The sequence below is a fragment of the Cyclopterus lumpus genome, chromosome 6, assembly GCF_009769545.1.
Source record: "Cyclopterus lumpus isolate fCycLum1 chromosome 6, fCycLum1.pri, whole genome shotgun sequence".
NCBI classification, from domain to species: domain Eukaryota; kingdom Metazoa; phylum Chordata; class Actinopteri; order Perciformes; family Cyclopteridae; genus Cyclopterus; species Cyclopterus lumpus.
Window position 1 is genome coordinate 14,534,383 of NC_046971.1, and position 20,503 is coordinate 14,554,885.

General features: G+C 40.0%; 4 protein-coding genes across 4 annotated transcripts; 3 read left to right on the forward strand and 1 right to left on the reverse strand.

Moving 5' to 3' along the window:
• LOC117732306 (zona pellucida sperm-binding protein 3-like) lies at nucleotides 1-2,119 on the reverse strand. Its single transcript, XM_034535187.1, has 8 exons — nucleotides 1,673-2,119; nucleotides 1,439-1,557; nucleotides 1,124-1,227; nucleotides 845-1,022; nucleotides 614-731; nucleotides 446-528; nucleotides 219-367; nucleotides 1-65 (listed from the first exon to the last, which is right to left on the reverse strand). The coding sequence occupies exons 1-8, from the start codon at nucleotides 2,117-2,119 to the stop codon at nucleotides 1-3; spliced, it is 1,263 nt and encodes a 420-aa protein (XP_034391078.1).
• A 4,670-nt stretch (nucleotides 2,120-6,789) lies between these two features.
• Nucleotides 6,790-9,128, forward strand: LOC117732254 (zona pellucida sperm-binding protein 4-like). The gene is made up of 8 exons (XM_034535075.1): nucleotides 6,790-7,141; nucleotides 7,236-7,420; nucleotides 7,517-7,614; nucleotides 7,843-8,000; nucleotides 8,082-8,274; nucleotides 8,365-8,596; nucleotides 8,706-8,781; nucleotides 9,043-9,128. Exons 1-8 carry the CDS (start codon nucleotides 6,790-6,792, stop codon nucleotides 9,126-9,128), a joined length of 1,380 nt encoding a protein of 459 aa, XP_034390966.1.
• A 1,185-nt stretch (nucleotides 9,129-10,313) lies between these two features.
• On the forward strand, nucleotides 10,314-16,798 carry chkb (choline kinase beta). The gene is made up of 11 exons (XM_034535833.1): nucleotides 10,314-10,883; nucleotides 11,331-11,439; nucleotides 11,637-11,750; nucleotides 12,053-12,186; nucleotides 12,283-12,387; nucleotides 13,854-13,912; nucleotides 14,160-14,247; nucleotides 14,403-14,511; nucleotides 15,480-15,580; nucleotides 15,696-15,777; nucleotides 15,894-16,798. Exons 1-11 carry the CDS (start codon nucleotides 10,378-10,380, stop codon nucleotides 15,963-15,965), a joined length of 1,479 nt encoding a protein of 492 aa, XP_034391724.1. The 5' UTR covers nucleotides 10,314-10,377; the 3' UTR covers nucleotides 15,966-16,798.
• A 910-nt stretch (nucleotides 16,799-17,708) lies between these two features.
• On the forward strand, nucleotides 17,709-20,143 carry LOC117732033 (kelch-like protein 6). The gene is made up of 8 exons (XM_034534640.1): nucleotides 17,709-17,957; nucleotides 18,056-18,244; nucleotides 18,345-18,529; nucleotides 18,643-18,994; nucleotides 19,110-19,255; nucleotides 19,367-19,521; nucleotides 19,666-19,823; nucleotides 19,961-20,143. Exons 1-8 carry the CDS (start codon nucleotides 17,709-17,711, stop codon nucleotides 20,141-20,143), a joined length of 1,617 nt encoding a protein of 538 aa, XP_034390531.1.
• Nucleotides 20,144-20,503: the final 360 nt, after the last annotated feature.

Genomic DNA, 20,503 nt, shown 5'->3' on the forward strand with positions numbered 1-20,503 from the left:
TTAAGCAATCATCTTCTCTGCAATGGGGATGGGACCCAGGGTGACATCACCTTCCCATTCGAATACTAGAAAGTAGGACAAAAGACACATGTGTCACATTATGCACCACTGTGATTGTCTCACTTATCATGATGGTGGTATCATAACATCAACAATGATGTAAAAATATGTTGACTTCAATTTCAAATGCTTTAGACAATGAATTGTTATTAACATACCTTCACTTTGGGACACATCACGAATCTTCCTTCCTTGCTGGGCTGGAGAGGCGCCGCCAATCCATTTACCCTTTTGAGAGGCAGGTGGCGGCAATCCGATAGTTTCACAGCTGCCACAAACTGAATCAATTTTGCTGGCCTCGTGCCACCTAAGAAAGAGAGATGCAAGCAGTAAATACCATATCAATCCTCCAATTAAACTTTATAATGCACACATGTAGACTCACCCGTTGTTCCAAGAACAAGCTCTATGTTCAGAATCGATGATAGAGGAAGCAGCTCTTGCTTTCAAGTGGCAAGTGATGTAGAGCTGTTGGATAAATAAAGGGTTTAGATCATTATTAGATGCATTTTTTTGTGAATTTGATGTATAACAGAAAAGATTACATGCTCACCAGTCCAGTGTCAACATTCTGGAACCTGAAGGCCTCCAACTGGAACTGAAGCTTGTTGTCTGCAGAGCGAAGCATGAACTTAGAGTCGGAGCCTGTGAGCCTAGCATCGAGCAAACACCTGCAAGTGGAGAAAACATATACATTATCACTAGAGATGGGAAAGAAATGCATTGGTGATAATCAGTTCTCACTGTACAGAACAACTTAAATTAAATCATTAAAGTGCCTTACCCATAGTTATCAATGAAGGCATATCTGGGGTTGGAGGAGACGTCAGGTGCTAGAGTAGCTACACAGCTGTCTACATATATACGGAGGGGCACGTGGAAGTACTGCTTGACGACAGCCTCAAAATTGATGGTGTCTCCCAGGAAATATTGGTAGCTTGGCCTCTCATATTGCCAGTTGTCTGTGCAATGATATAATTAAATTGTTAGCAATGTTGACATGTATATATTTAAAATACACAGTTCCACAAAATGAACACAGATACATTGTTCTCTTACTCACCAGTCATGAGTTTCAGGGTGAAGTATAGGAATTCCTCTGCCATCTTAACCGCAGAGAATGGGATCCACTGGGGATCAAGAGCAAGGCTGCTCACATTGTGCTTCCTAATGGATGAAATATATTTCTTTAGAATGCAGACTGAAGTAATCCTCACATTATTGTGCATCTGCTAATGAAATGAGTTAATCAGATTTAGTAATCCATGTATTTGGCCAATTGATAAGATATTAGTTTAAGATTTTAAGTGACTATGTTATTTATTTATGTATTTTTGTGTCTGTTTATTACCACATATCTAACTCATAGTTTACATACCTGGGGTAGTGGCATTCCACAATTACAGCAGCTTGGTTGGTCCTCACCACAGGAGACCCGCCCAGAGCTTGGGGAACATAGTTCATAGTGAAGGTGTAGATGAGGGAATCTTCTGTCATCTAAATCAATATTAGAACAAACAAATAGCACCATACATGAACATATTGTACGATAGTTTTAATTAATATTCCTTACAATCTATTTTTCAGTCACTGGCATCTTCATTATGCTTACCGCTAATGAGCTGAGACAATTCTGCAGTTCTGCCTCAAAAATCAACACTTGAGCAGCAGTGTCCTCTGCGACAGCACCACAGTTTCCCAGAGTAAGGTCAGGATTATTGATTATCTGGCCAATTCCAAACATGTCCTTCTTGACCTCCACATGAACAGTACTCTCTCTGCACTCGGCAGCAACAGATGCAGCAGCAACAGGATATACCGGTACGAAAGGCACATCAATTGCTACTTCAGGCGTTGGATCTTCAGGGTAAGACCAGGTGAGAGGTTTCTCAAATGTCTGCTTTATCTGTTGAGGTTCATAAGGCGACTGTTTGACGGGTTGTTTCACTGGCTTCTGGTATGGTTTTGTGGGATTGAAACCACCTTGCCGTTGAGCATCACAGAAGCTACCAATTAAGGCTAGTGCCAAAAGGCACACAGCAGTACACTTCATCACCATGGCTTCACAACAACAACTGCACAAGTTCACTAGGTGCTGTAGGGAAAGGAAGAAGTGTGCACCTGCTTTTATATTCAAGTGAGCATGTTTACTTCCATTAAATCTCCGCCCTCTCTGTTGGTCATTCGCTATCAGACCTGATGAGAGTAAACCTCCACCAATGAAATGATTGCAGCTGTTGACTGTAAGCGATACCACTGATGAGGCATCCTTAGCTGGGTTTAGATTATTCATTATTTTAATGGATACAATGCCACTGTGCCAAGAATGAACAAGCAGTGTGTAGAAATAATATTTAAACCAAATTAAATGAAAATGAGGGTAATTTTGTATTTATTTAATTGTATTCATTAAGTTGTTTTAATTTGTTCAATTGTGAGAAAAGATAAATAGTTGTTTGACATGCACTCAGAAAGTAGCGGTCACAGAAAGGTCACGCTGACCCTGGTTTAGGTCTACTTGCCCTCAGCATGACATGTCAAACTATTTTATTTTGCCAAAGTACATTTTGAGAAATCAATATGGCTCCAACCAGACTGGCGGCGGACTTGTGGGAGGTTATTTGATTTCTGTGAGCGGGCCAATGTAAACACAAGGGACGCACGTGTATTGATCAGGCTGAATATCAAATTTGAAACACATCAGGCCCGGCACCACGAGTATTTTGGTATTTTTGCCAGTTTAAACGTTATGTATGCATAGCAAAAAAAGCCAAAACAATAAAATGATTGGTTGTTACATGATTTGACAATATCGCCTAACTGTTATGTCAGGACCATGGACAGCAATGTTTGTTTGTATGTCACGGTGGCCCTGTCCGGAGCACTGACTGAAAGGATTTAAAACAGTACGCAGAGAACCTTCACTTTCTCTGTCAGTGGCCTGACTGATAAATGATGTGGCATTACTAAAATGATGCAGAGCATCCAATTATTATTTATAACTATTATCTCAATTTATATCAATAAATCCCAAACCCCAAAAATCCCAATTGACCACTAATAAATAATTACATTAAATACATTATAATAAAATTAATATATTTTTAATATCCAGTTATAGCTCAGTGTCTTTATTTCAATTATAAAAAAAGCTGTTTTAACAAGTCATTAAAGTTGCAAGCGGCGATGAACGGGCCCTCGCACCTTTACCTCGGAGTACATTTTTGAATGTAGATGTTCAGGCCTGGACTCATGTGAAGCATGAACAATTTGGGGCAGATTAGACAATGTACATTTGAGTTATTACACTGTAAAACATTTCAAGTCAGTTAAACTTGGAAATAAGACCTTGGAAATGCAAGTCAATTCAAATTGAAGATTACCTTTGTTTCAACGCAGACATTAAAGTTCATGAAGTTCATTTAACTACAACGTTCTAGTTCTAGTTGTTTTTTAAGTTGTCAAAGTTGATTGAACATGATATCACCTAATACTGTGAGTTAAAACAAAGAACAATTTTACATTATCAATGCAAGAAAATGTTCCTTACCTAGTCGAACAAATGCACATTTCTTCATTTCTCACAGTTTCAAGTAACTTAACTACGTGTATAAAACTTTCTATTTCAAGTTTAATGTTCAGGAACTCAAAGGAGTACCTAATATTATGCAGTAAGCAGTAGATTGCCCTAATTAACTTGACAATCTCTGAGCTCATTTAGGAAAAGTGTTTCCTCCACTATACCACAGTCACATTTGAGACTTACAAACGAAATACATCACACAGAAGTCCTTTGTGTCGAATCAGCAGTTTACCCTGCCTTTCTCTCATTATGATTAAATTTTCAATTCAATTCAGTTTATTTTGTATAGCCCAATATCACAAATTACAAATTTGCCTCAGAGGGCTTTACAATCTGTACACATACGACATCCCTGTCCCAGGACCTCACATGGGATCAGGAAAAACTCAGCAAAAATAACCTTTCAGAGGCAAAAAAGGGAAGAAACCTTGAGGAAAGCATCAGAGAAGGATCCCTCTCCCCGGATGGACAGAAGCAATAGATGTCACGTGTACAGATGAACAGCATTACAGAGTTACATAAACACATTTAAATTAATATGACAATGTATGGATGGACCTCCACAGTCCATAAAACAGAAGGAGGTAGAGAGGTGGGAGGGCGGGGCAGGGCGCATCAGCAGGGTCCATGGCCATGGCTCATCAGCCTGGCCAAGGCAGGAGGCCGGCTCACCAGGCATCAGACACCGCCAGGTCCAATGGACCCTATGAGACGTGAAGTCACAAAGAGTTAGTAAGGTCCAATGGAGAGATGTAAATTCATCCATAAGTAGAAAGAGAAGATGAGATAGGTGCTCAGTGTATCCTGAAACATCCCCCAGCAGCCTATAAGCCTATAGCAGCATATCAAGGGGCTCGACCAGGGCAAACCTGATTCAGCCCTAACTATAAGCACTATTAAAGAGGAAAGTCTTAAGTCTATTCTTGAATGAGGTGACTGTGTCTGCCTCCCGGACTGAAAGTGGAAGCTGGTTCCATAAAAGAGGAGCTTGATAACTGAAGGCTCTTGCTCCCATCCTACTTTTTAGGACTCTAGGAACCACGAGTAACCCCACATTTAGTGAGCACAGCTCTCTAGTGGGGCAATATGGTACTACAAGCTCCTTAAGATATGATGGTGCATCACCAATCAAGGCTTTGTAGGTGAGGAGAATAATTTTAAATGTGATTCTTGATTTTACAGGGAGTCAGTGCAGAGCAGCTAATACAGGAGTCATGTGATCTCTTTTCTTAGTTTTTGTGAGTACACGAGCTGCAGCATTCTGGATCAACTGAAGGGATTTAAGAGACTCATTAGAGCAGCCTGATGATAAGGAGTTGCAGTAATCTAGTCTGGAAGTAACAAATGCGTGAACCAGCTTTTCTGCATCTTTTTGAGACAAGATGTGCCTGATTTTTGAAATGTTACGTAGATGAAAAAATGCAGTTCTTGAGATTTGCTTCACGTGGGAGTTAAAGGACAAGTCCCGGTCAAAGATAATTCAGTGGTGTTGGATGCCAGGATAATACCATCTACAGAAACCACATCACCAGATAATTGATCTCTGAGGTGTTCAGGGTTGAGTAAAATAACTTCAGTTTTGTCTGAGTTTAACATCAGGAAGTTGCAGGTCATCCATGTTTTTATGTCTTTAAGACATGCTTGAATTTTAGCGAGCTGGTTGGTCTCTTCTGGTTTGATCGATAGATATAATTGTGTATCATCTGCATAACAATGAAAGTTTATGGAATGTTTCCTGATAATGTTGCCCAAAGGAAGCATATATAACGTAAATAAAATTAGTCCAAGCACAGAACCTTGTGGAACTCCGTGATTAACGCTGGTGGTCATTGAGGCTTCATCATTTACAAATACAAATTGAGATTGATCTGATAAATAGGATTTAAACCAGCTTGGTGCGGTACCTGAAATGCCAATCGACTGATCCAATCTCTGTAATAGGATGTCATGATTAATGGTGTTGAACGCTGCACTAAGATCTAACAAAACCAGTACAGAGATGAGTCCTTTATCTAACGCAATTAAGAGGTCATTTGTAATTTTCACCAGTGCTGTCTCTGTGCTGTGGTGTTTTCCAAATCCTGACTGAAACTCCTCAAATAAACTATTATGATGTAGAAAGTCACACAACTGATTTTGATGATGTTGAGGGTTTCTCCATTTAACGGACATAGAAATTAGGATATTATTATTATTTTATATACCATTTTTGACCAAAAGTCTTATGACAAGTCTTATTAAACAGTCCCAATCATCACCCTGTTGTAAGATGAAGAGACAATAATTCATGTTTCGTGTTACTGTAGTTACCATAGTCACATTTCAACTTAAAACAAGTGAATGTGGTAAATGTGTTAATACAATGTCTTACATTACACATCCGGATTATGTCCAAATATTCCTCTGAAAGATAGCAAGAAAGACCAAGTATGTCACTTTCAATAATGGTCTTCCTAATACTACGTAAACTTCTCTATGGTGCTTGTTGTATTGTGAGACTACTTTATATAGTGTGAGTTACAAGTGATTCAACATGGAAAGACTTGCCATATACCCAGACACTGTCTGCTACTCTAACCACTTTACTTATTCTTTAAACTTAACGAATTGGGATGCTACTCTAGGTTGTTTGTCAAGGTCTAGATTTTGTACAAAAGTGAAAAGAAGAGGTATTTGTTCTGTCCTGCTGCACAAATACAGCCTGACCTGCACATTGTAGGTCATACAAACCCTGTGAAGGTTCTTGTTTGGAAATTGCATAAACAAGTTGAAATTTCTTTCGTTCAGGATAAATAACAATCTGTGAGCTCTTTGTCGTAAACATGGATTACATACTAATCAATAAATATTCATCTTTATTAAATAAGAAGTTTACTATTATGTGTACTGTTATAATCTCCTGATGCAATATCCCTGAAATTCCTGTAATTTGTTCTCTGTTCTCTTTTTTTTGGCATTACCTCTCTCTTCAGTGCATCACCACAGACCAAACAGTAACTGGAGCATTTGATTGGCAGTTGAGGGCGTCAAATAGGGTGCGGGTCGTTAACAAGTCAACATGACCAATACCTTATAAAAGTCAGTGAATTCACGTCACAGTTTCTACAGCATCTGGTGTTCTAGGTGAATCAGTGTGCTGTGAAGCTATGGCAATGAAGTTGATTTGTGGTTGTCTTCTGGCAGTTGCCTTGCTTGGCTGTCTGGCTGATGCTCAGTATCCCCAGCTGCCTAAGCAGAAGATCCAGTCTCCGCTGAGGCCCCAGCAGACTGCGCCGTATATTCCGCCGAAGACCCAGCAGGCTACGCAGTATAATCAGCAGAAGCCCCAGCAGACTACGCAGTATAATCAGCAGAAGCCCACGTATACAGAACCATTTCACAAATGTGAAGTTGCTGATCGCTTCAAGATACAGTGTGGAGCTCGTGGCATTGATGCTGCAGAGTGTTCTGCCATAGACTGCTGCTTTGATGGAGCCATGTGCCATTATGGCAAAGCTGGTAAGTAATTTTGTATTCCTTTCAGAATTAAATAGATATCTACGAGGAGTATAGCAAGAGCACTCATCTTTGCTTTCAAATGTGTTGTTCACAGTGACTCTTCAGTGCACCAAGGATGCCCAAATGATTGTGGTGGTGGCTAGAGACGCCACGCTACCAAATATCGACTTGCCGTCAGTTAATTTCCTTGCAGAGGATCCAAAGTGCGAGGCTGTTGGCGTCACTTCAGCTTTTGCCATCTACCAGTTCCCCGTCACTGCCTGCGGCACAGTATTGATGGTAAATGTTGCAACTCATTTGACTGTTTAATTTGATTGGCATTCATTTTTGTCGGGTAGTTATACTAAAAATTGAAACACTGTTGATTAACTGTAGGAGGAGGCCGGGGTTCTTATCTATGAGAACAGGATGTCCTCCTTATTTGAAGTCGCTTTGGGACCCTACGGAATAATCACCAGGGACAGCCACTTTGAGTATGTTTTTTTTTTCTTTAACACTAAGTGGTCATAACATAAAATATACATACTTCTACTGCTTAGCTAAGGCTTTACGTTTTCAGACAATTCAGTGCTATCCAGAAGATACAGTAAACTGACCTTGGAGTCACTACAATGGGTTAGGGTTAGTTCATTGTGATATTTTATAAGTCAAACTCCACTTGTTTTTTGACTGACTTACATATACCTTATTTCTTGTCATAGGCTGCTTGTACAGTGTAGATATATCGGCACCACAGTTGAGGCTTTGGTCGTTGAGGTTGGCGTTGTCCCTCCACCACCCTCAATAGCAGCTCCTGGACCTCTGCGTGTGGAGCTGAGGCTTGGCAACGGACAGTGTGTTAGCAAGGGTTGTTTGGAAGGTTAGTGTGAAGGAGATATTTTTTGCAGTTTATTTAATTTTGCCGTGACTGTGTCAACACCCAATCTTTCTGCCTAAGCAGATGACGTCGCCTACACCTCCTTTTACGTGGATGCCGACTACCCCGTCACAAAGGTGCTCAGGGATCCTGTGTACGTTGAAGTCCGAATTCTGGAGAGGACTGATCCCAACCTTGTCTTGACTCTTGGAAGATGTTGGGCAACTTCTAACCCCTACCCTTATAGTCTTCCTCAGTGGGACTTGCTGATTGATGGGTAAGAGTAACTGACTTGGAATAGTGATTTATTACAAAAAGAATTATGTTAAACTCAGTCCTTATTCCACACTCTCTCTTCTTGCCACAGCTGCCCATACAGTGATGACCGTTATCGTACTGCCCGGCTCCCTGTAGCCTCATCAGAGGTCTCGTACCCAACCCACTACAAACGTTTTGTTTTCAAGATGTTCACATTTGTAGCTCCTGAACTTAGCAATCCAGGCAAGGGAGGTCAACAAGTTCAAGGCCAGGTTGGTCAACAAGATAAAGGCAAGGGAGGTACTGCGGATGAACAGGTTATGGTTCCTCTCCACGAAAAGGTAAAGGATCCAGCTATCGAAGAAAGATTTTTGGCTTAGTTTAGTTTTCATAATGTTTTTATATCACTGTATCTAATTATTTTCAAACGATACATTTGTTTTTTACTAGGTGTATATCCACTGCGACACAGCTGTGTGCCAACCCACTCTTTCCAATTCTTGTGAAGCCAGCTGCTCCAGAAAGAGTAAGTTGTATGGTATATACTTTGATGATATGTACACCAGTAATACAGTGTTAGTATGAAGTCTGTTGTCCTAGTTTTGATTAAAATGAATCCAGGGAGCTAAATAGATTGTGCTTTTAAATTGTTATCAAAGAACAGCATGGTTTGTGGTATAGAAATCTGAGAAAAAAAATTCTCATCAAAAGGGTAAATTATGTTCATTATCTTGTGTCTTAACCTCAAGTCTGACAGTAACTGACCATTGCTATTTATTGTACACAGGGAGAGATGTTGCTGCTTCAAGCCTGGGAGGTTCCAGAGATGAGACCAAATTGGTTAGCAGTCACGAGCTTATCATCATCAACTAAAGCAAGAGTAGCATGCAGACATAACTTTATCTGTCTGTTCCAGATGCTTACTAAAAAAGTAATTGAGTTTAAAATAAATCTCTAAATTGCTGAATTATGTGTTCTTGTTTTATAAAATGTCATTCACACACACATTTACTTGTGACTTCACAGAGGTAGCCTAAAAGCTAATACAATTATTGTAAAAAATACATATGAATATGCTTCAGCATGAATGTCTTGACATCCAGAAGATGAGATCAGATGCTACTTTGTGTTCTGACAGTAATGTGAGGGAACCAAAATAAAGAGACAATTTTGTGGCTGTCAAAAAGCTTTTTTCGCCATGGAGTGTTGTCAATCAACATTTCAGAATAAACTGAAACCACTAATTATATAAAGAAGCTGAATTAACCTAACCTATTTACATCTTGCATTAAGCTAATACAACATTAAAAAATGTGTGATTGATTATAATAGAACTTGCATACATCCTGTGTGTTTTCAAAGTCCAATGCAAGTGTTCTTTAATGCCTTTGCACATTTAACTCATGCTATATACCAGAAAGCAGTTAGGCCTATAATACAGTGAAAAATAAATGTGCTTAACAATCCATCACAAAGAACAAAACAAACAGTAGTTTGTATGTATTAACTAATACAATGGTACATTTAAATATAAACGAATAACACATTTGAAGGCAATAATTCACTGTAGCATAAATCAATATAAATATAAAGACAAATTGACATAACAGGTGGTTCAAAAATGGTCCCCAGTCTGAGGCTCAGGTTCCCCAAAAGGGGTGTTTATTACAAGGGAAAACATGAAAGAAAAAATATTCTTAATTTGTTTTTAAAACGAGAGGACACAATTTGTATATTGTAATCCAACTCAAAACCTGAAAACTTTCAGAACTTGCAATGATCTCGCCTTCACCATAAGACCACATCTCTTATGTCATAACCTATGATGTAATCTATAATATTAATCACACACCCGTGGTTGTTGTACCAACAAATAAATTATTAATTACATTTTCCATGAAACCATAAAGCTGTATGTAGGCCGAAAACACTTCATTTCCCAGAAACCTTCAGCGGACGGGAAGCTGACGTAGAACGTCACCACCTCGCAACGACCAATGAGCTTAACAGAAGAACGCGAAATCAAATTGTGATTGGACATTGAATACGCTCGTTTGTCTCAGTGAGTGCAACTTGTTCCTGCGCGTGCGACTCGAAACAGTCGCCTGGTGTAACCTCCTTCATGAGGCTCAGATCTGCCAGCTATGTTTCGCTCTTCCGGCTGATTAGAATAAACAGGGATCTGCGGTTGTCAGCGGGTCCCTTATGCCGGTTCAGAACAACATTTTACACTGGTCCTCGTGTACTTCCTTTACGGGAACTCACGATGCAGTCGAGTCGCAGTGGCAGCAGCAGCGGGGGCAGCGGGGGCAACGGGGGCAGAGCAGAGGAGCAAGGGCCGGGTCTTTGCGACAACATCCAGACTGCCACAACAGAACATGGGGGTCCTCTGGCGGCGAAGACACGAGTGGGAAGCGCGCTCCTCGTTCACGAGAGAAACTTGAGGACCCCGAGTCCCCTTTTTACGGCGAACTTTGATGACGACTCGGAAGCAGAGGCTTTCAAAGATGGGAGAACCGAGGAGGTCGACCGGGACACCAGAGGCAGGGCCTTTACTTGGTGCCGAGACTTTCTGTCAGGGTCCTGGAAGACCATCGAAGAGGGTGATTTTCAAATCAGCATCGTCAGGTAAATAATGGCAGCTGCAGGCTTACTTCTTTACCTCATCCGTACAGGGTAGATATGAATATGCTAAGAATGTATATCTACAGTAAGAACACTGATATGAATGCAGTAGAAAATAAAGTATGTGTATGTGTAGCCAACACATTTGCAGTCGTGTATATAATTAGAATCAGAATCATTTATTGGCCAAGTCCGTTGCACATATAAGGAATTTGACTCGGTGAAAGGATACTTATTGATATTGCATAACAAACATAGGCATAGAATAAAATAATACCAATATAATAAAAACAATAAATATGTATGGCTAATATAATAAGCCATAAACACAACATAAAAGCATTCTAAGAAAGGTCGACTGGTGTTGTGTAACTCATATTTACGAGTACATTCTGTGGGGTGAAATTCACTTGTCTCTGATGTGATAACAGTGGTGTTTTTCTTTCGCAGTGGTGGACTGAGTAATCTGCTGTACCTATGTAGTTTGCCTGACCATATACCCTCTGTGGGAGAGGAACCTCACCAGGTGCTCCTCAGAGTCTATGGTGCCATCTTACAGGTTGGTCTGTCTAGTTGGGGGTCCTCAATAAGTTACTTGACCATAAATATGTGTGGCTGTTATGTTAATTATTATGGGGAGAACATTGTATACCATCATTATCATCTATTGTAGCAGTGTCATTTTCCTTCACATGAAAGTAGAAACTAAACCAAAAAGCGCATCACACCGTGTCTGACTGTCTTTCTGTGACGTAGGGAGTGGACTCACTGGTGTTGGAAAGCGTGATGTTTGCAATCCTGGCGGAACGAACTCTCGGACCAAAACTTTACGGCATCTTCCCTGAAGGACGCTTAGAACAGTACCTTCCGGTATTAATGCACGCCTAACTGTTTTGTGTGTGGAGACATAGTGACACATATCCTTGATTTTCACAAGATACAAATTGTTCTATTTTTTTTATTGTTTACGACATTCAACATTGAGGGTTGAACTAGAATGTACAGAATCTATTGAATGCATTTTGTGCTTTAAAAATACGTTCACAAACTCTTTAGTTGCCTATGTAACGCCATCACATATGTGTAGATTTAAAGGGCCTAGTGTATTTACTTGATCTAGTTCCTAATGTCGAGGAAGCATTTGTATCATCTTTATTTCTCTGTTTTTACAGAATACTCGCATGCGCACGGATCAACTGTCAAACCCAGCCATATCAGCTGAGATTGCCACCAAATTGGCACATTTCCATGAAATGAGCATGCCCTTTAACAAAGAGCCTAAGTGGCTCTTTGGGACCATCAAAAAGTAAAGACAACCTGAAATCACCTTCTTTCTTTAACTAGAACTGCCTCTTTTTTAATGATTTAAATATAAAGTTTGTGGGGTTTTTTTTCCTACCAGATACTTGGATCAAGTGATGTCGCTCAATTTAGTGCGTGAAGCACATGTAAAGAAGTACAACAAGCTGATGAAGTTGGACCTACCTGCTGAGCTGGAGAGCCTCCGGTGAGTTGGGGCACAGTTCACAAATAGTGTATATTACATGGAAGGACTTTATACATATGGTATACATAAAGCCCTAACGTTGTGGTAGGTACAGTTAAGGAATGACTGTAGTCAGTTTTAAAACTACATTGAAGGCAAGTATCAGAACGATGATGCAATGACTATTGCTCAAGGCAAGTGTAAACTAGATATGTGGTCATATTACCTACTGTAAGTTACACACTGTTAATGCTGTTCAAACTGTATGTATTTAGTGTATTCACACACATTTCCATCTAGACTTTAGACAGGGTGGCAATTTAACCTGCTCAACTCCTGATGTTGGATGGCCACCAAAAACACACAAATAAATATTTGATTTATCCTCATGTTCCAGAAGGCCGAAGGGAAATTGAACGGTTACATGTTAAAAGTGTTTTAGACATTTCTTTCTGCCGATTAGGCTACAAAGTAACCGTGAGAACCCGATTCTGAAAACCAATGTGAGACCGCAAATTGAGTACCCTGTTATCTAGCATATGCTCAGCTACATTCGTTTGTATTTATCCAACGTGTTCAAGAGATGTGCCGTATTACATTACATTTAGCTGACGCTTTTATCCAAAGCGACTTACAATCATGTTACATTCATACACTGTAGACACAGCTACAGGGAACAATTCAGGGTTAAGTGTCTTGCTCAAGGACACATCGACTTGATTGACAGACGGACCTGCTAACCACTGACCCACAGTCGCCCCTCTGGGTCTGTATTCAAACTAAAAGCCAGTTTACGGCATTAAACGTACCTAGGGGACTTGAACATTATGTTTATTTATTTGGAAATATATTTGCTACATGAATAAGGCTTATAGTTTGAGATTTGTTGCACGCAAAAAAATAATTTAGGGGAGAAGAGAAGCTGCATTTTTAGTTTGTCTCATGGCTGACCTTTGTCCCAGTGCCTCCACGACTTCAGTCCTCCAGGCAGTCTGACCTCGGGAGCCAACAGAAAATAAGCCCAGTGTTTATTGTCAGTGTTATTTAAGAGCACATTTGTTATCTTGTAGATATGAAACAGTCTCCCACTGAGGCAAGCATTACATGCAATAGACACTGCAAAGAAATCCCCTGGCTAATTGCAGCAGTCATCTGAAGACATATCGGATTTCATTACATCTTTTGCTGACACAAGAATTTAGATGTTTGCCTCACCCCAGTTTTAGATAACGTGACATGCTTGTGTGTTATTGCCTCTGTGTAGTTAATATGGTCCAGGTCGTAGTTACTACACAGATATGAAAGTGGAGATGTTCGAGACTCTCTGACATCTTTAGTATTTTAAAGAATGTCTTTTATTTTGGTAAACCAGTAATAATAACAATGCGCAAGTTACACTACCTGTGAATGCAACACTGACAATATCTTTCTGTCCTATCCTATTTTATGTACCTACTCTGTTCATTTGGCTCTTGTGTCCACAACAGTGAGTTGCTGGCAGCGACTCCGTCGCCAGTGGTGTTCTGCCACAATGACGTCCAGGAAGGTAAAAACATATCCTGTCCTGTCATTGCTCTTATATGTGTATGTATGTATTTTATTTATTTATTTATATATATATATATATATATATATATATATGTATATATATATATATATATATATATATATATATATATATATATATATATATATACGTGCTAATCTATCCGTTGGACTAAACCTCATGGTAGCTCAAGTAAGAGATTGTGGATGACGGTGGTTTTCCCACCACTTTTTTTTTGCCGCTGCAGGTAACATTCTGATGCTGGAAGACGAGGACCACAACTCAACAGATAAGTTCATGCTGATCGACTTTGAGTACAGCAGTTACAATTACAGGTAAAGTGTAAACATTTCTTTTTTTAGCATATCAAATGAGTTGTACATCAATCACATTGATATCCTTTGTTAAGAAACTAGTGGTTTGGGCTCCAATTGTTTGTGCCCTTGACTGTGTATTAATATAAATACTGCTACATTTTTCTTTTGTATAGGGGTTTTGACTTTGGGAACCATTTTTGTGAGTGGATGTACGACTACACCTATAACCAGTGGCCCTTCTACAAAGCCAGACCAGAGAACTATCCCACCAGAGAGCAGCAGGTCAGTCCAATCCCCTGACAGCTAAAAAAGACTGTCCACCTCTCTTTAGCCCAGCCCTTGCTCTTGATCTAAAGACCCATTTAGGCTTACATAATCTACTATTATTATCAAGCTTAGAATTGAATTGCCAAACTGCACTGTTATGTGAAAGCTTAAATGGTGTCAAAGCTTAAATACAAACCTCAAACCAGAGACCATTTTGCAATGGGATCACGCCAGCCACAACACCAAATCAGACCAAGTGTCTAAACGGGGGGGTGGGGTCCAACGGCCCCTTCCCCACTTCAATGCCCCTACTTCTGGTGCCATTGCTAGGACCCTACCCATTTTCAAACTCTGCCTTCATTATGATCTCAACCACACACGTGTAGAGACGTTTCGTGACAGCATCTTACACGGTTACAATGCCATCAGGGTGACAAAATCTGTCCACAATCGGAGAGAAAAATAAACATCTGGCAAAGGACAGACATTCCCAGACACAAATGGCACCTTCTTTGTGTTATTCTGAACTTGAGTAACCTGATAAAAGCATAACATTATGACAATATATAAGCATTTATATTATCAATCTCCTCAGGGACAGATGTGTCAAGTGCTCCGGCCACACAGTGACATCTAACGATGAAATCTGGTAATGCAATTTTGAGTTTAAGAGAGGGCTATAGCCATTATTTAAATCATAATTTCACTAAGTAATTGTTTTGAAAATGTAATTACTGGAGCTATTTTTTTCCCAATGGCTAAAACTAATGTCACTTCCTTCTAAAGATAACCAAACTCTAATAAAACAAAAACATTAGATGGAATGGAACAAAACTAAAACAAATCTTTGGGTTATTTCGCAATATTCACTGTTTTGTAGGGCAACAGAAAGGGCTTAAACAAATGAGGATGTAATACATTAACACATGATAACTTACTATATTTATACAATGTGTCACAAATAATTGTGCTTTTTATTTCAGCTTCATTTTATCAGAGGTTATTTGGCAGAGCAGAGAAGACACTCTGAAATGATCATGGACCAGACACAGATCGAAGAGGAAATGATAACTGAAGCAAACAGGTAACACATAGTGTTCCTATGATATACAGCAGCGGTATGTGGGATTCAAATGTATAATGGAATCACCAGAACCCTGATTTTGTTATGTCTCCATTATTTTGGTTTTGATTTGTAGGTACGCGTTAGCGTCACATTTCCTCTGGGGGCTGTGGTCCATCATTCAAGCAAAGATATCAAAGATTGAGTTTGGGTACATGGTAAGGAGATTTATTTTTCTTTTACATGCTATCATCACCTACATAATACATTTATTTTAATACACCAGATAATCTTCGTAAACATTTCCTCATGGTAAACCATATTGTTTTTGCAGGACTATGCCATTTGTCGTTTTGATGCCTACTCCAAGCAAAAAAAGCTCTTCTCCGGATCTCCACCATGTTAATCAGAATGTAATGTCTATTTTTTCAACTATGTTATTACAATTCAGTCAATCTGATTGTCTATTGTAATGCTAGTTGCCAGAGAATTCATGTCTTTAAACTTCCAACTGTAAATCTTTCTGACTATTCATTTTGGTGCACTAAACCAATCATATTCCACATGGTAGGTTTTTGTGTATCTCTTTGCATTAGTGTTTTTAGCGATTCTACCTCCATATATTTCTTCTGATGTTCATTCTGCATTATACTTTTTCTTTCAAGGTCCAATAAAGTTAAGTTAAAAGCTTACCCACATTCAGCAAATTATTGCACAAGGGCTATTTTATACAGTACAACCGTAGTCGACAATACTGTTAATTCATGAGAACAATCAACATCATTGGTTCTATTGCCTGTGTCTTGTAAATGTCTGCCCATATTTAATTCAGTCTGTATGTGAGTTTTTGTCATTTGTCATTCTTACCTATTGTATGAGGTTAACTCAAATGTCCATCTGTGCACATGCATGTAACCAAGTCCACCTGAATTGCTTCAATTAATTCCCAAATTAATTAGGATCTGTATTATAATTGTATATCATCATGAATTTTCCTTTAGCCTATTTGAATGTGAAGTGTGGTTTGGACATTTTCTGGAAAAGTTTTTCCTTCTTTTATTAATTTAGACTGTTTTACACATAGTTGACTTATGAAAAGAACCTAGGAAATGAACAGTGTGGCATCAGCTACCTGTAGCTACCTGTCCTGTACAGTTTCTTTCTGTTAACACGTCTCAGTAAGATTTCTTTGCACTACAGACATGATTTAATAGCTAATAAACGTGTTCTTAGAACCTGTAACTGTGGTGTTCTGTTTTTATTATATACTTAGATGTATCCGTCCAGAGAAAGATATTTTAACAAATGCATTTTTTTGATGACCTCTTGACTCAGTTTAAGGTCCACACCATCTGGCCGCACAGTGAACTGGAAGCCCACTGCCTGATGCGCCTCAGCCATCTCTGAAAGGTACTAACCTGGAAATCAAGTTTTAAGTCAACAGGTTTCCAATTGCAAATATTGACTGCTAAAATGATAATTGAAAAATAATTAAAAGTTTAAAGTGCAGTTTTGAAAGAGAGGAGAATGTCGAGTTGCTGGGGGAGAGAGTTCCGGAGGGAGGGGGGAGCAATGTCTAAGTTACAATAATAACTGCTAACTTGATAGCCCCCTGGTGGCATCAAGAGCAGAATTGACTGTCCCACCTCCATGTGCCAAAAATAGACCAGCCAGAAAAAAAACTGCTGCTCGAAGATCAAGGGACACTTGAATCTGCTGGATCTGTCTCAAAACCGATGATAATTCTGAAATTTAAGATTTAATGTAGCTCTACACTGCACTGTTTTCTTTAATGAACTGTTTCTGTTGGCATGTGGCCTTAAATCTTTGCTCTCCGCTGTTTTAACATTTGTGCTGTCCGACAGCGCGTGACACTGAGAGCTGCAGCATGGAGACGAGCCAGTGGAACATGGACTAAACGGCTTGTTTGACCTCGATCTTTCCATTTGCATTGGTTGCTTGAAATTCTTTAGGGGACTTGTCTTCCCTTATTTTTAACTCTTACAGTGCCATTCTGAAAGTGTGATTGGAGCGGTGGTTGTGTGAGAGGCATTGCAACTTTAGACCTTTTGGAGTTTTAACAAATTACACAGGTGGTATTAAAACTGTTATGTCTAAACTTGGATCTAAACAACACTCTGTCAGTGTGATGAATCTTCTTGGGCGACATTTCATGATACTATTAGAGTGGATAGGTTTATGGCTGAGCCATATTCGTACAAGGCTTTGGGGAGCTTGTCCACCAGTCAAAAGTCAGATAGCCTCCCCAGGTATCACAGATACAGGGTCATGCAAAGCCGACTCAGAGTGGAAAACCAATGAGGCTCTTCGCACATATCACCCTGAAGATGGAGAAGAAATCACTGTAACAGTCCAAACGAGCACATGTGCATTCCATGTAAGTAGAAAACAAAACACAAATATCCCAACTATACAAGTTATTAAAAAAACTAATTGGCGGCTGCAAAAAGTTGGGTTTGATAATTCCTTTTTAAGGTGGATCTTGGGAGACTCTCAGAGTGCAGTGAGTACTTCCGAGCCTTGTCCCAGTCCAAAATGAGAGAGACCTCAGAGAGACTCATCCACCTGGAACATGTGTCCTCCTCCGCCTTCCACAATCTCCTTGAGTTTTCCTTCCTTGATAAATTTAAAGTCCCTCTGGAGGAGTTGGGCACGCACATTCAGGTATGCACACTATTTGACATTGCATGATTTCGACCAGTGCTGTGATTTCCCCCAAAACCAACTTGCCATCTCTGGTTTTCTTCCTTTTGAAACTCTGGAGGTCAGCAGCTATCTCCTGGCCGAGGCCTTCCTCTCCAGGTGCTTGTCAGTCCTCGCAGATAAACTCAGCCCAGATAACTGTTCGTCTTATCTGAGTCTGGCTCAGGAGATCTGCTGTGTGGAGCTGAAGATGACAGTGTTCACCTACCTGAGTAGAAACCTGCTGGAGCTTCCTCATCTCATCAAGTATGCAGCGCTTAACAGTGTAATTACATGAGATGAAATCTTTGGACTGTAATCAGGATTTGCTACAAAGACAGAGTTGACTTCCTTGTCCCTAAAACTGATTCACCCCTCAGGTGTCTGAATGTTGCAGAGAAGGACGAAGTTGTCCACCTGAGGACACAAGGAGACAGACATCTCTGCAGCCTTAGGAAAGAGAACCTGACTTCTTGGAATGACCCAGAAACAGAGCGTGCCCGACATATCTTCACCCTAAAAGGGTCAGAGGACAGCGGAGATTGGTATCCAGTTACAGAGCTTCCTTTCAGTGCTGATAAGTGGTGCTTCACTGCTGTGGTCTTGTATAACTACCTGTACGTAATAGGAGGCTACCGCCAGCCTGTTAAGAGAGGATGGGAGTTCAAGATGGCTTCCTTCAGGTATAATCCCTTTTCTCATTTGTGGGTCGCCACAGCTCCTCTGCTCAAGGTGAGAGTCTTCTACCGTGTGAATCAAGCAGATGACCAGTCTATCTCTAGCAAAATGAAACTTGCCTGGCCTTCCGCAGTCATTTCTAATCTCACTCAATCTGTTGCATCCACAGCACAGAAGGCACTTCAGTGCAGCTGCCTGTGAAGGCTGTATTTACGCTGTGGGAGGCTGGTACTTGGACTCACTGGTGACCCCAGACTCCAGCACAGCTCTTTATACAGCTGTAGAATGCTATGATCCATGGGAGGACACATGGAGGTTTGGGTCCTCTGTAGTTCACGTGTAGATTTTTGCGACAACACTGAAAACACATTTTCTAATTGATTTATCTGTTGGTGTATTAGTGAATGAATATAATCTCTGCCCTAGGTTTGTCTCCTCACTGCCACTCACTGACTTCCAGTTCACCATGTCCTTGTCCCATGACGTGCCCCTTGCCACTAGCCTTGGACCCTGTCTCTATGTGTTGGGGATTATCCGGAGGACTGGAGAGAAACTGCTATTGCAGTACAACACGAGTCAAGGTAAGGTCGAAGAGCACAGCAATGTTTGGCAAGAGGAAAATGCTTTACAGCCTAGAAAGCTTGTACGCACAGTTCAGACCATTTTTGAAAAAGCAAATCAGGATATATGATGAATGGTGCTTCTATATTCTCTCTGTCTATTAGACTGCTGGTCTGAACTGCTTCCCACCCTTACCAGAGCAGATGCCGAACTCCCTACTCTTTACTTCCTGGGTGCCACTGACAGGCTGCTTGTGATTGGTGGGAACAACTCAGACAATGTGGTGACATCATTCTGTGTGCAGTCACAAAGATGGGGACAGGTGCGAAAGAGATGCGTTGATTAAAAAAAGAAAACAACGCTAATTCCTTTACATTTAGTTGAGTTAAGTGTAACTGAAGCAAAAATATGTCTTTCATATTAAGGTCTAATATTTGTAACTGTGTTTATCCTTTTTAGGTACACAAGGCTGAGAAAGTGTCATTTGCAGGACAGGGGGCGGTTGTAGATGAACAGGTCCTGATGCCAAGTATCAAGCACAACGCTGTTGCAACGATGGATCTCCAAACCCTCTCCCTCAGAGTTCTTCCTCCTTTACCCATCTCCACCCGCTATGAAGCTGTCTTTTATCTCCATTTTTAACATTATAGTTAGCTCTTTTGCTATCCTGCACACAATTTGTGATTGTTTTTGTGGCTGAATATTATGGTGCTTACATTTTCCTCAAACATATGACAATAAACTCCCATATCTGTATTATTCTTATCTCTTGTGTTTAAAACAAAAATCTGTATTGTTCTTAATTCATGAATAAGAGAATACGTAATAAATCATGACATTTAAGACCTAATCTAAGACTGAAGCATGATGTCTCCCTTTGTTTGTATTCATTATTATTGTTTGTTGTTCATTAATAATACATTTCCTCCTTTACTATTTACATTATTGCTTGATTTTAAGATTGTGATGGTACCACCTAAACTCCATGATTTGAAAAAAAAT